Genomic DNA, 12,978 nt, shown 5'->3' on the forward strand with positions numbered 1-12,978 from the left:
CCACCATGCTCGGCTAATTTTTGTATTTTTAGTAGAGATGGGGTTTCACCATATTGTCCAGGCTGGTATCAGACTCCTGACCTTGTGATCTGCCTGCCTCGGCCTCCCAAAATTCTGGGATTGCAGGCGTGAGCCACCGTGCCCGGCCTGGCACATTCCTATTTGAAAATCATGAGTAAAGGCTGGAGAGAGACAGGGGAAAAACCCGCCAGGCACTGTGGCTCATGCCTGTAATCCCGGCACTTCAAGAGGCTGCGACGGGCGGATCACTTGAGGCCAAGAATTTGAGACCAGCCTGGGCAACATGGTGAAACCCCGTCTCTACAAATAATACAAAAATTAGTCTGCAGTGGTGGCACGCACCCATGGTCCCAGCTACTCAGGAGCCTAAGGCAGGAGAATCTCTGGAGCCCAGAAAGTCGAGGCTGCGGTGAGCTGAGATCACACTACTGCACTCCAGCCTGGGTGACAGAGTGAAACCTCATCTCAAAAATAAATAAAAATAAAATTAATTTTAAAAAAGAATGATTACAAAAGAAAACCTAAGCAGCCTAAACAAAGATAGTCCAGAGACACAACTTAGTAAAAATATCATAAATTTTGCTATTATTTTCCCATTTAAAAAATATTTGGTTTTTATTTCTACGTAGGTTTACATAAACATATATTGAGGAGCTAGGAAAGATTTTGATGGCATTTGAAGGTTTGAGGATGGTGTACTGATGGAGGCTTATCAGTCTGGGATACAGCGTTATAGAGAAAAGAAAGGAAATGACTGTGATGACATCATAGACAGTCCAGCTTGAGGAAATGGTTAATAAGTTAGTCCAACTCCCCATTTTACAGATGAGGAAACTGAGGCCCAGAAGGAAGAGACTTGGCCAAGCCCAGGTGTTTAGAGTCATAGCCAGTACTAGTACACAGGCCTCATAATTCTTCTTCCAGTATTCTTCCTACTACATTATTATGGACTTTTTTTAATGCCTGAGGAAGCATTTGCTTTTAAAAAGATATACTCAATTTTTTCCTGCTCAGTTAGTATAGGTATTTTTATTTTGAGTTGTTTTAATAGAGAAACTCAATTTGATATAAAATACAATAGAAAGTTTTTGCCTTGAATTCAGGTAGGTTCAAGCTGAAATCATCAATCTTTTATATCAAGAGAAATGCCAACTCTGCAATTCATACTGAAGACGTGTGTGTATTGTCACCAGCTGGTAACAGCATATCTAAAGTGAGGGGATGGGAACTAAAGGTCACACATAGCCTTCTGAACGATTGAAACTGCCAGGTAAACATCAAAAAGTCTAAAGAAATGACCACATGGTTGTTTTATTTTAGAACAGAGAAAAGAGGGTCTGGCCTCATAATAATAATAATAATAATAATAATAATTACATAGTGTGGAAGCAAGATATGAAACAAATACTCAGTGCCTGTCTCCAGGAAGGAAGGCTGGCTGGCTCACAGATAAGACATGCTTTCTGCAGGTTCTGAAAGGTCGGGGTGAGGGTGGGTGCAATAACAAATTCTTCTCTGTAGCGCCCATGATGTAGTGCTCAGTGCCTCTCACATACATCCAATATAAATCTCCTAGAATACAGACCTTTGCTTCTCTGAAAAGAGGTTGTTCCTATAGAAAACATTAATCCTTGGGCCCCAACTGCTTTGTCTCTTCCTGCGAAGGGTGACTCTCAATATCTTCACCCCAGGCATCACTGGTCCTCCTACTTCTGTATGGAGACCGAGTATGCTTGCATGGGCATGGGTGTGCATGTGTGTGTGTGCCTTTTAATGTTCATAAATGGTAGCATACACAGTGTTAGGGGTAAAATTGTATCCTCCCAAAATTCATATGTTGAAGTCTAGCCCCAGAAGCTACCTTAGAATGAGATCTTACTTGGCAATAGGGTCATTGCAGATGTAATTAGTTAAGGTGAGATCATACTGGAATAGAGTGGGCTCCCAACCCCATATAACTGGTGTCCTTATAAAAGAGAATGCCATGTGAGATGCCTCCATGACTGTGCTGATCCCCCTCATCCTCCCCCTGAGCACAGCTTCCCTGGAGGAAATGGACAAGAAGAGTCAGTGCTTTCTTCGGTTTTGGCTTCTCACTTAACACTATTGCAGTAAGTGATTAAATACTTCACACTCACTTCTGCTCTGTTGCTTTAACTGGCTACTCTGACACCTGGCGCCTCAGCGCTCTCTCCCAGCTCAGCTGGGCTCTTGACCTCCCGTCAGCAAGCCTTCTTCTGCTGCTCAACAGACTGACCATCAACTAGCAACAGTTACCCAGGAGTTCAGGATGTTGACCAATCTAAACATAGCCCTGTCTCCACACTGCCCATCCCCATGGGACTAGGAATATCTTTTTCATAACCAGATGACAAATATCTTTGCCCATCTGATCTCAGCACCTTAAATTCTCAACATCCCTCAACTCATAAAGGAGCAACAGGAGGAACCAAAATTTCCAGTGTCTGCTCTGTATGCCACTCCTTTTATACACATCATCTTCTTTAATCTTTATAACAACCTCTTGCAATGGGACCATCATTCCTATTTTACAGTTGAGAAAACTGGGTGACTTCCCCAAACTCAAACACCTGGCAAGTGGCAGTGCCAGGACTTAGCTGGGACCTACCCACGGTGCTCTGCTCTCATACCCTGCCTCCTCCCCAGGGTCACAGCTGCTCCCTAGGAAGCTCATGGGCAAGGCACACTGATTAGCTGTGAAACCACCTGTGACTGGCTCCTGGAGAATATGGACACAAATACCTCAGCAGCAGGGTTGCATGTACCTTGGGATTGTCTTTCACCCCCAGGAAGAGGTCGTCCTTCAGTTTTTTCTGGCAGTGTTCACATGTGCAGTCAAAGTAGTACTGCTTCTTCAACTGCCTCTTGCGTTCTTCACTGACGTTGAGGAAGTCGATGTAGGACACAGTCAGCTCCTCTCCTTCTGAGATCTTGCCCAGGGCCCGGAGCTCAATTCTGGAGCAGGGCGAAAGGAAAAGGTGGCTCGAATCCAGGCCTACTGGAATGGGATCCATGCTCTCCTCCAAGGCTTTGTGGAGTTGGGTCTCAAAGACAATGACTTTCACTGGCAGTCAGAAACCCCCATTGACTCCACAAAAGGAGAAATGTGACCTAAAGGATGATTTTGTGGATAGTTCTACTCTACTCCTTAGAACAGTCCGATCCACTCCATTCAGTTAACTGCTCTGGAATCAGCTCAAATAGACTCCTAGTAGAGAGCTGGGCTTGGTCATAAAACCAGACAGAATGTCCATGCCCATAAGTCTCCCTTTACTTTTAGCTACTGATTGTCTGTAATAAAAGAAGGAGAAATAATAAGGCAGAAACTCCAAACAAGAAAAAACTTGAAAATCTTTTCTGGTTAGTTTGGGGACTACTCTCTCAGAAACATAAAAATTCAGTTACCCACAACCTTGGCTCATTCGGTGTCTAACTCGAAGTCACCTCTTGACCTTCAGTCCAATGGTTCAGGCCAAATTACCTAACGAGACTTAGCCCACTGGAGATCATTGAAGGCAAATAAACAAAGGCTGGCTCTGTTAGCTCACTGCATTGTTCACTTTTGTGTTTATTGGGGGATGTGGCTTGTTGGTTGAAGGTCGTTAGCAAGGGCAGATGGCATTTCAGTTCCCTTCCAGCCTAGACCTGACCCTCAATTACCTATAGCACAACCCACCTTACTTAATGAGATAGGTACTGAAGATGTTGAAGGTAAAAACCTGCTGCAGAACTGACATCCAGCTGAGCCAAACAGGTAGAGGTCAGCCTGTGGATCTCTCAGCCATGCATCCTCCACCACAAGGCCAGACAGCTACAGAAAACAAGTGGTGGGCCCTGCAAGCTGGGTCCTAAACCGTGCTCCTGTACCTCCCCAGAATCCTGGGGCCTCCCTGCCTAGTGGGAAGCCATCATCCAGAGAGCAAGTGGCAGGATGCAGAGGGCTGGGGAGAGTGCCTGCACAGAGATCCATGGTCATTTCTTTTACCTCCCAGAAAGGCTCAGTTAGACACCACGCAAAAGCAAGGGCAAGACTCCAGCACCCAAGAAGAGTCCCAGTCAAAGGCAGCCCCTTCCCTGTGCTCTGAGATGACAATCAAGGAAGCAACTGCTGAATGGTAGTGACGTTCATGTCCAGGCGTCTGAGGTGACCACTGATGGATACAAATCCTTCTCCCAAAGTGAGATACACTGACACACCTATTAATGTGTTAATGTGTATAAAAACAACTCCTGTGGAGTCTGCAAAACTGAAGTGCCTGCTCACCATTTGTCACTCCTTTCCTTTGTTCCTTACCCCAATTTTCGGCAGCAGCGGTTACTGTAGTGATGAAAGGCCAGTAGGAGAGGAAGGCCGGGTGATTCTGCTCACAGTTCTGCTTAGAATCCTAGTTTGTCTGAGCTGCAGGGATGCTCATTTCACAAATGAGGATAGTGACACAAGAGGGATAGGTCCCACAGCACTTTGGGGACAGAGCCAGGATTAGAACTTCATACCATTCACGATTCCCCTCAACATAGTAGCCTTGCCTGGTTGTTTTCAGGCTGCTTCCTGGGTCTTCGATGCACGGGAATTAAGATGCATCAAAGTCTTTGATTTTTAGGACTCTACTAATGTCCTAAGTAATTCCATGTGAGCATCTCCTGAGCCAGGATCTCCAGTATTTAACCCTATTGGGTAAGTAACCAGTTCTGCCCCCACGAGTCCCTTTTACAGAGGCAGCCCACCATAGTGACATATTCTAATTCCACAGTGAATCAGTGGCCAATTGGGCTAGAATTTCCAGTAATTTTGCTTCCTATCATGATTGTGCCAATTCTTGCATGGTCTCAGGGTATCTCCGATTATTCCAATGGTATTAGAAATTTTTCAAAACCAAATTAACTTAATGTGACTTAAATATGAAAAGATGCATATATGTATGCCTCATTTTACCTTACTTGAAACTGGAGATTGGGGGAGAGGAATGGAGACCAGCCTGAAATAAGCACTGCAGGAGGCAGGAGATGAGGGTTTTAGCCCTGTCTCTCCCTCCAACCAGCTTCCTTGGACAAGCTTCATCCCCACCTTGTACCCCAGGCCCCTTCTACCTCCAACAATCTGCAATTCTATAGTTCAGCTAATTGAGCCACAAGTAAGCAGCCTATTTATTTATTTCTCACAGAGGTTAGGGACAGAGTCCAGAGCTACAGAGACTTACAACTAGGAAGGTCCCTAGAGCACTCTCCTCTTGACCTTTCTCTACAGATGTGGAACCCAAGCCCAAGAGATGATGTGAATCATCCAAAGTCACGTGCAGTGCACAGCAACACAGACTCAAATGCACCAACCACTTCTACCCCAGCATTCCCAAAGCCCAAACTCCCACACAGCATTTTGTTCTTAATCCAAAGACCACTTCAAGGGCTGTCAACCCCACCCTGAGGAAAAGACCCATCTAGGGCCATTTGGTTGTCATCAAGAAAAGTCAGAAGTAAAATTTAACCTAAACTACTCATTCGTAGTTGGTCAGAAGCAGTAAGCAGAATACTGGGAATAAACATTTATTAAAAATATCGGTTATAGATGCTATTTTTTGGAGCCCAGTCTGGGTAAGAAGTTGGGGCTTATAAACAGACAGTCCTTTAGTAGGTCAGTCACAGTCCCCATTTCATGGTAAGCAGGGTTTAGGGAGACAAGATAGGCTTTTGCTAAGACGATGTGGACTACAAGGGTTCATGCTTCAAGGTTGGAAGAGCAGTGGAAGTGAGGCATGAAAGGGATGAAGAAAGGAGGCAAAGTAAAGCAAAGACAAGGCAGGTGGTATGTGGGTAAGGAAAAAATGGTTAATTTAAATGCATTAAAATACACCATTCAGCAAAGACGAGACACTGGGATGCAGAAGGACATTATGGACAGATGGCAGTCAAGGAGTCTTGGGAATGGGTGGCTCCAGCAAACCAGGCAAGTGAGGGAGACGGGTCAGAGGAGCAGGGATGCTTGAAAGGACTGACCCACCTCATCTGGGTATGAAACATGGATTTCACTGCCTCATGACTGAAAGACAAAACAGACACCCATATGGAAATCATTATCATTGGCTGGTCAGGAGTGATCCAGTGCAAGGGTGCACACCATTCTGAGTCACACTATCAAAGCTTTGGCCATCACAACCTTTATCCTAGCCCCTTCTAGCTGGACTCACTGGACAAGACACAGCCTGCTAGAGTGGAAAGTGCACTGAATTTGGAACAAGACATTCTGGATTCAAAGGTACTCAACCCTGACCTGAACAAGTTCCTTCCCTTCCCTGTGTTTCAGTGTTCTCACCTATAATGAGACTGTCATGAGACAACGCACTTAAAAGCAGAGTGCTGAAAAAACATGCGCAATGCTGTTATTATCATTCTATTAAGCATCCTGGATGAATAAACATTGCCTCTTTGGATGTCGGTCTTGGAAAGAGTTTGAAGTGCACATGGAGGCTGTTTAGGTCAAATCGATAGTATATAAAAATTGTTGGGGTTCAAACTGGGCCCCTAACCCCATGTCTAGGGTTCTTTCCACTATGGCAGGTGGCTAGACAGGAAATGCAAAGTCACCTCCTCTTGCACAAAAGCCAAGAAGCCTGGATAAAATGTGGCTGCTAGAAATTAGTAGATGCAAGGAAGCCAGAGCAGACACAGAAGAAAGAGTTCCTAGGTTCCTGTGGTTGTTATACCCAATGACAAGAGGAGCCTTGGGTCACTACCACTTAGAAGAGGGCCGTCTAGAAAGCCCAGGCCCATACATGGCTGAATTTGATCCTCTCTGCCATCCAGGTCAAGCTCAGTCAACAGCCCCTCTAGGGAGGATTCCATGAGATCCAGGCCAGTGACCCCAAAAGGCTTCGGAAAGGAAACACAAATGCTGAGAAAAGATTATCATCTGAGTCCAAAATAAACTTTCCCATCTTAAGTGACTTTCTCAATTGCTTAAGAGCCTGGTTTCAGAAATAGGAAGGAAAGGAGAAATCAGGGTACTTGGCATATTGAAGCTTAGGCCCGATTCTCAGCTGAGAACCAGACACCATTGTCTAGCTTCTAGGAAGTTTTTGGGGGAAACTTGCTCATTGTTGATGACTCAAAGTCAGCTTGTATCTGTCATAAGAGCTCATCTCTAAGAGCAAAAGCAATTAATATTGCTCAAGCCTCATTCCCCTATATCTCCCCATCCCGAGCCATGGACAACCAGGGGCTCGTTCCATCTACTGATTCTTCTCCATTTGTGCCGCACCCCCAAATCCATAATGTGCCCTTATTTACCCCTCATCTTCAGGTTGGGGTTTGGCCAATGGTAGGAGAGCAGAGGGTTAGGGGAATGAGGGGTTGGACTATCTAGTCCATTGACTTCCTCTTTTCCGAGCCATGGTGCCAGCTGGCTGGTTTCTCTAGACACAGTTGTAAGCCACAGCTGAGCTGTTGGGGGGCCCTCTAGCCCATGTCCAGCTCTCACTAGCTGCAGAAACAGTGCTTCCTTCACCTGCCCTTCCAGGCCTAGAGGTGGTGATGGTTTCATGTGTTGCTAGTCCCTGGGCACCTCACCATTCCTTGTTAGTTTCTTTTTGTTGTTATTTTGTTTGGTTTGGTTTAGTTTGGTTTGGTTTGGTTTTAGATACAAGGTCTCACTTTGTCACCCAAGCTGGAGTGCAGTGGCATGATTATAGTTCACTGCAGCCTCAACCTCCTGGGGTCAAGTGATCCTCCTGCCTCATCTTCATGAGTAGCTGGGACTACAGGCACACACCACAATGCCCGGCTAATGTATTTATTTATGTATTTATTTATTTTTTATGGATATAGGAGTATCACTATGTTGCCCAGGCTGATCTTGAACTCCTGGCCTCAAGTGATCCACCCCTACTCGGCCTCCCAAAGTGTTGGGATTACAGGCATGAGCCACCAGGCCCTGCCCCTTGTTAGTATCTTAAACCCTGCCCACACTTCTGTAAACTGTCCCTTCATTCAATTGTATTTGGGTAAACCCCTTTGAGTGTGCCTCCTGATTCCTGCTGAGACCTTGACTAAATGACCTCTAGACAGATAATCCTAGGCTTCAAGTTTTAAAATAGTAGTTAAAGGTTTATCTGACACATCTAGGCAGCCCCAAGAAACATACACACTCAGAAATGACCCAGGTTGAATTCTTTGATATCCTCCATGATGCCTTTCTCTCATTCACAATTATTCTGGAATGAGATTTCTATGTGCTATACATTTAAAATCTATGCTAGTTGAGGTTTAGCAGGTTGACTTTGGCTTAAGTCAAGTGGACAAAACACCATAGGTCTCCCCATCCCCATCACACACCCCCCCAGATAAAGACATACTCACTTGCCATTGTTAAATATGACAGTGCAGTTGGGCCAACAGTCATGGTTCACCAGGCCCAGGTTGGGGAAGATGCCTACGCCCACGGCCTGCAGACCTCTCTGATCACTGAGAGTAAAACCGTTGCAGTTAATCTACCCAGAGGAAAAGATGAAAGAGTCAGTCAACAGACATGGACAGAACGCTATTCTAGCTGTTGAAAGCAATTTTAAAAAACAGAGGACCCAGTCTCATCCTGGAGATGCTTAGGGAGTCTGGACACAGAACATTAGTCCCCTGTTCTCTGTGTGACTCCAAATGACGCACAAGATTAGGGCCATGGGACAGTCCCACATCTGCAAAAATGCAACCCTACCTTGAAAGTTTTTTGTGGCTGTATTCTAAAAGAGTCAAAGATGGAAATGTTTTCCTTTTTCTGTATCTGGGTCTTACATGAGTATTCCTCAGTCTCTGTCTTGGTTTTTCTCTCTGTACCCTTCTTTGCACGCGTGTGTGCGTGTGTGTGTGTGTGTATGTGTGAAAGAGCTTTTCCTTTCTCTATTTCCTCTGCCTACTTAGTTTAAACTCCTGTGGCTGTTCATAAAAAAAATTAACATCTCTTTTGATTATTTTGTATCTGGTGAATACTGTTATATTCCCTGCTCACAATTTTTAAATCTGGTGAGTGCCATATTTAACACTTATCACTGAGATTCAAGGCAAATCAAGTTGGTTACTACTGATGTGGCATCCAAGTGATTTTCTTTTCCTTAAAAATAAATTGTTCTTTACAGAAACAGACTCCAAATATCTGCTCTCACAGTATGAAAAATGCAGAAGAATAAATATAACCTAGAATACATTAGTAACTGCATGCAAATTTCCACTTCATCTGTAAATACATCTATGAATACATGCTATATATAACAGAAACCCAGTAGACATTTATTCCCTCACATGAATATTTGTCATAGATATGGAGGAGTGTCACTTTCTCCACTTACTCTCATCAGACATTTAGTAAGTTCATGATGTTAAGCCTGTGAGTACCACTAACAAGCTGTACTACTTGGAGCAAACTTCTTTCTTCTCTGAGCCCTGGTTTTCCCATCTATAGGTTGAATAAATTGGACTAGATGAGCTCCAAGGATCTTTTCAGCTCTAACCTTTGGTAATTATATGACCTCTAGCCCTAGTCCGCAGACCTATTAGGGATGCCCAAGATTGCGCAACACACCAATTCACCCCAAGGCTATAGAACATAACTGTTAAAAGTAAAAGCTTAGACCGGGCGTGGTGGCTTACGCCTGTAATCCCAGCACTTTGGAAGGCCGAGATGGGCAGATCACTTGAGCTCAGGAGTGCAAGATCATCCTGGGCAACATGGTGAAACCCGGCTCCTACAAAAAAATACAAAAATTAGCCAGGCCTATGCTAATTGCGTCTGTGGTCCCAGCTACTTGGTAGGCGGGAGGATGACTTGAGCCTGGGAGATGGAGGTTGCAATGAGCCATGATTGCACCTCGGCACTCCAGCCTGGGTGACAGAGTAAGACCCTCATCTCAAAAAAAAAAAAAAAAAAAAAGGTAGAAGCTCTGGCTCCTGAAAATACAGATTGCTTCTGGAATTTCCCTGGGCACAAGCTAACCATGTGGCTTTTGGAGGTCATGTAACCTCTCTGGACCTAGGTTTTCTGTTCTATAAAACAGAAATGCTGAAAGCATGGACCTTACCTTGTGTTGTAAAGACTGTGTGAAATAATACATGGGAAGCTGTGGTGGTTAATTTTGTGTGCCAACATGGCTGGTCAATGGTGCCCAGATATTTGGTCAAAAACTATAATGTATGCTTCTGTGAAGGTGTTTTTGGATGAGATTCACATTTAAATTAGTGGAGTTGAGTAAAGCAGAGTGCCTGCTAGAATGTGGGTGGGCCTCATCTAATCAGTTGAAGACCTCAAGAGAATAAAGACTCATCTCCCCTGAACAAGGAGTTCTGCCAGCAGAATGCCTCTGGACTTGCACTGCAACTCTTCCCTGATCTCCAGCCTGCTGGCCTACCTTGCAGATTTTGGACTTACCAAGCCTCCACCATTGTGTGAGCCAAATCCTTGGACTCAATCAATCTCTCTCCCTTTGTCCCCCAATATGGTGAAGACTCGAGAGATGTCAGTGTGATGTTTGTCCTCCTCCCTCCTCAGCCTGCTCACCTTCGCCACATAAAGAGCCTGGCCTACCAGGTGGAACACATCCATCCCCACAGCCAGGACCTGAGCCTCCTCATCCACTGGGCTCTCGCCCCCACTTCCGGGACTGTTATGGCCTCACCTGGCTTGGTTGCTCCCACCCCAAAATCCTGACTCCCCTCTCTCTGGCTCACAGCCCCCACTGCTGCAGCCTCCACATCAATCCTGCCTGGCAGACCTGGAAAAAGGTTTCCAAAGTGACTGGTGGGCAGGAAGGGATAGTGATTGGGGGTCTTTATTTTCAATGTGGAGAGGAAAAAGTATAAAAAGTGCAGATAAGTAAGAGGATAAATTACCATCCAAATCTATCATCCAGAGATGGATAAATAAGTAAGATTTGTATGTGGGATGCCAATTCAGATAGAGCAGGAATGGCCTCATAGTAAACAAGGCCAGAAGATAGAGTCCGGGATGAGGGGTCTTCATTTCAAGCTCCTATCCTCTTTCAGTCCTCTTGGCCTCCCCTCCCAGCTGTGGCCTGGCAGTTTCTGGAAACTTCTTAGTTGGACGATCCCAGCTGTCACCATGGCCCCTCCTTTATGAGGAATCATACTCTAGAATCTCTGGCTTTTATTAGTTGGGTCATTTGGAGGCCTGTCCCTGGGCTCTGAAATGGAAAGGGCAGTAGATGTTTCTGCTACATATGGTAAACAGAAGGTGGTTTCTCCAGAGCCTCTGGCTGCCTGGGCTAGATGAGACCTTTATGGAAACAGAAATTAGGGTCCAGGGCGGACAGGGCTTCCGCCTCGTAGTTCACTTCTGAGAAGCCCCACCCTCCCCAAGCAGGAGGAGGGAAGGAAAGAGGAGACAGACAGGGAGGGTGGAGAAGGGACGCAGGGGGCCTACCACTCCGAAGATGTGAGAGATGTACTGCATGCCGAACTGCTGGCTCTGGGGCGGCCAGTACTGCAAGAACGTGTCCACGTCCACCCGCAGCTCCTTCTGCTCCTCCTCCCCAAAGTGCTCCACGTGGTTCTGCAAGTCGTCCACAGACACCAGGCAGCCCTCCGTGAGCCCGGTGCCTTCTCTCTCCACCCGCCACATGATGCGCGCCGCCAGCCTGTGGGATGGGCAGCAGCAGGGGGGCACTACAGCTGCATTCATTCATTCAACACACATTTACTGGGTGTCTCATGCATGCCAGGCACAATGTTGGGCCCAAGATATGGTTTTAAACTAGATAGATGGAATTTATTCTATTGTGATGCTTCATATAGTGGGGGAGAGGTAAGTAAACAAGCACATTTTACATAGAAAGTGCTATGCAGAAAAAATAATACAGGGTGGCATGATAAAGAGTGACTAGGGTGGGGAAGCTAAGGTCTTCCAGGGAAGTGTCACAGAGGAGGCACATTTGAGCTGGAATTGGAAGGGGTGGAGGAGCTGGCTCTGTGACACTGGAGAAAGAGCCCTTCAGGAGAGAGCAGTGAGTACAAAGGAATGAGCTTAGTCTGATGGAGAAACAGCAGGAAGGTAGAGGTGGCGGGAGCACAGGGAGCAAGAAATGGAGACCAAATAAAGGTGGAGGTTTGGGCAGGAGCCAGGTCCCATGGGGTCTGGGGACACAGAGAGGTGCAGCAGCCTGGGTCTCTCTTAACATTGTGGCCTACTGTGATGAGCCTTGCATCAGGAGTCTAATGACCTGTTTCCACTTCTTACTGTGTGAACCTGGGCAAGTCACTTGACCTCTCTGAATCTATCTGGTGGCCAGTAAAATAGGGAAAATATTCCCTGCTGTGCTAACCTCCAGAGGTATTCAGAAGACAAAGTGAGGTAATAGGTGTCTGCATTATATGTGAAGGTGTTGATATTATTATTATTTTTTTTTGAGACGGTGTCTCGCTCTGTCGCCCAGGCTGGAGTGCAGTGGCCGGATCTCAGCTCACTGCAAGCTCCGCCTCCCGGGTTTACGCCATTCTCCTGCCTCAGTGTCCCGAGTAGCTGGGACTACAGGCGCCTGCAACTTCACCCACCTAGTTTTTTGTATTTTTTTCGTAGAGACGGGGTTTCACCGTGTTAGCCAGGATGGTCTCGATCTCCTGACCTCGTGATCCGCCGGTCTCGGCTTCCCAAAGTACTGGGATTACAGGCTTGAACCACCGCGGCCGGCCGGTATTGATATTCTTAATGATTGGGTAGCGTGAAAGTGGAGAAGGCCATCTAGGTGGGGAAACTGTGAGCAGAGGCCTCGAGGCAGCCACGGGCATGCCACATGCAGGACCTGGCCTGGCTGGAGCGGGGCTCTGCGGGAAGAGCAGGAGGCCAGGTGGGACAGGAGGAGACCTGTAGAGACACAGGGACTTGAGTATGAGACAGAGGGGTGTACTTCACCCCAAAGGCCTCTTTGTTAACTATTAGGTGGCCTG

At 46.2% G+C, this 12,978-nt stretch overlaps 1 protein-coding gene across 2 annotated transcripts in view; it reads right to left on the bottom strand.

Moving 5' to 3' along the window:
- The window catches only part of SMYD1 (SET and MYND domain containing 1), a 44,481-nt gene that overhangs the window by 12,534 nt on the left and 18,969 nt on the right, over positions 1 to 12,978 (bottom strand). Inside the window, exons 3-6 of one of the 2 annotated variants that reach the window (XM_015112814.3) lie at positions 11,459 to 11,672; positions 8,392 to 8,522; positions 6,038 to 6,076; positions 2,808 to 2,997 (exon numbers count right to left, since the gene is read on the bottom strand). In XM_015112814.3, coding sequence (XP_014968300.3) covers positions 2,808 to 2,997; positions 6,038 to 6,076; positions 8,392 to 8,522; positions 11,459 to 11,672 — 574 coding nt within the window. The remainder of the gene's footprint in view (positions 1 to 2,807; positions 2,998 to 6,037; positions 6,077 to 8,391; positions 8,523 to 11,458; positions 11,673 to 12,978) is intronic. The other variant, XM_015112815.3, reaches the window with a different exon arrangement.

This window comes from Macaca mulatta, chromosome 13, assembly GCF_049350105.2.
Source record: "Macaca mulatta isolate MMU2019108-1 chromosome 13, T2T-MMU8v2.0, whole genome shotgun sequence".
Classification (NCBI taxonomy): Eukaryota; Metazoa; Chordata; class Mammalia; order Primates; family Cercopithecidae; genus Macaca; species Macaca mulatta.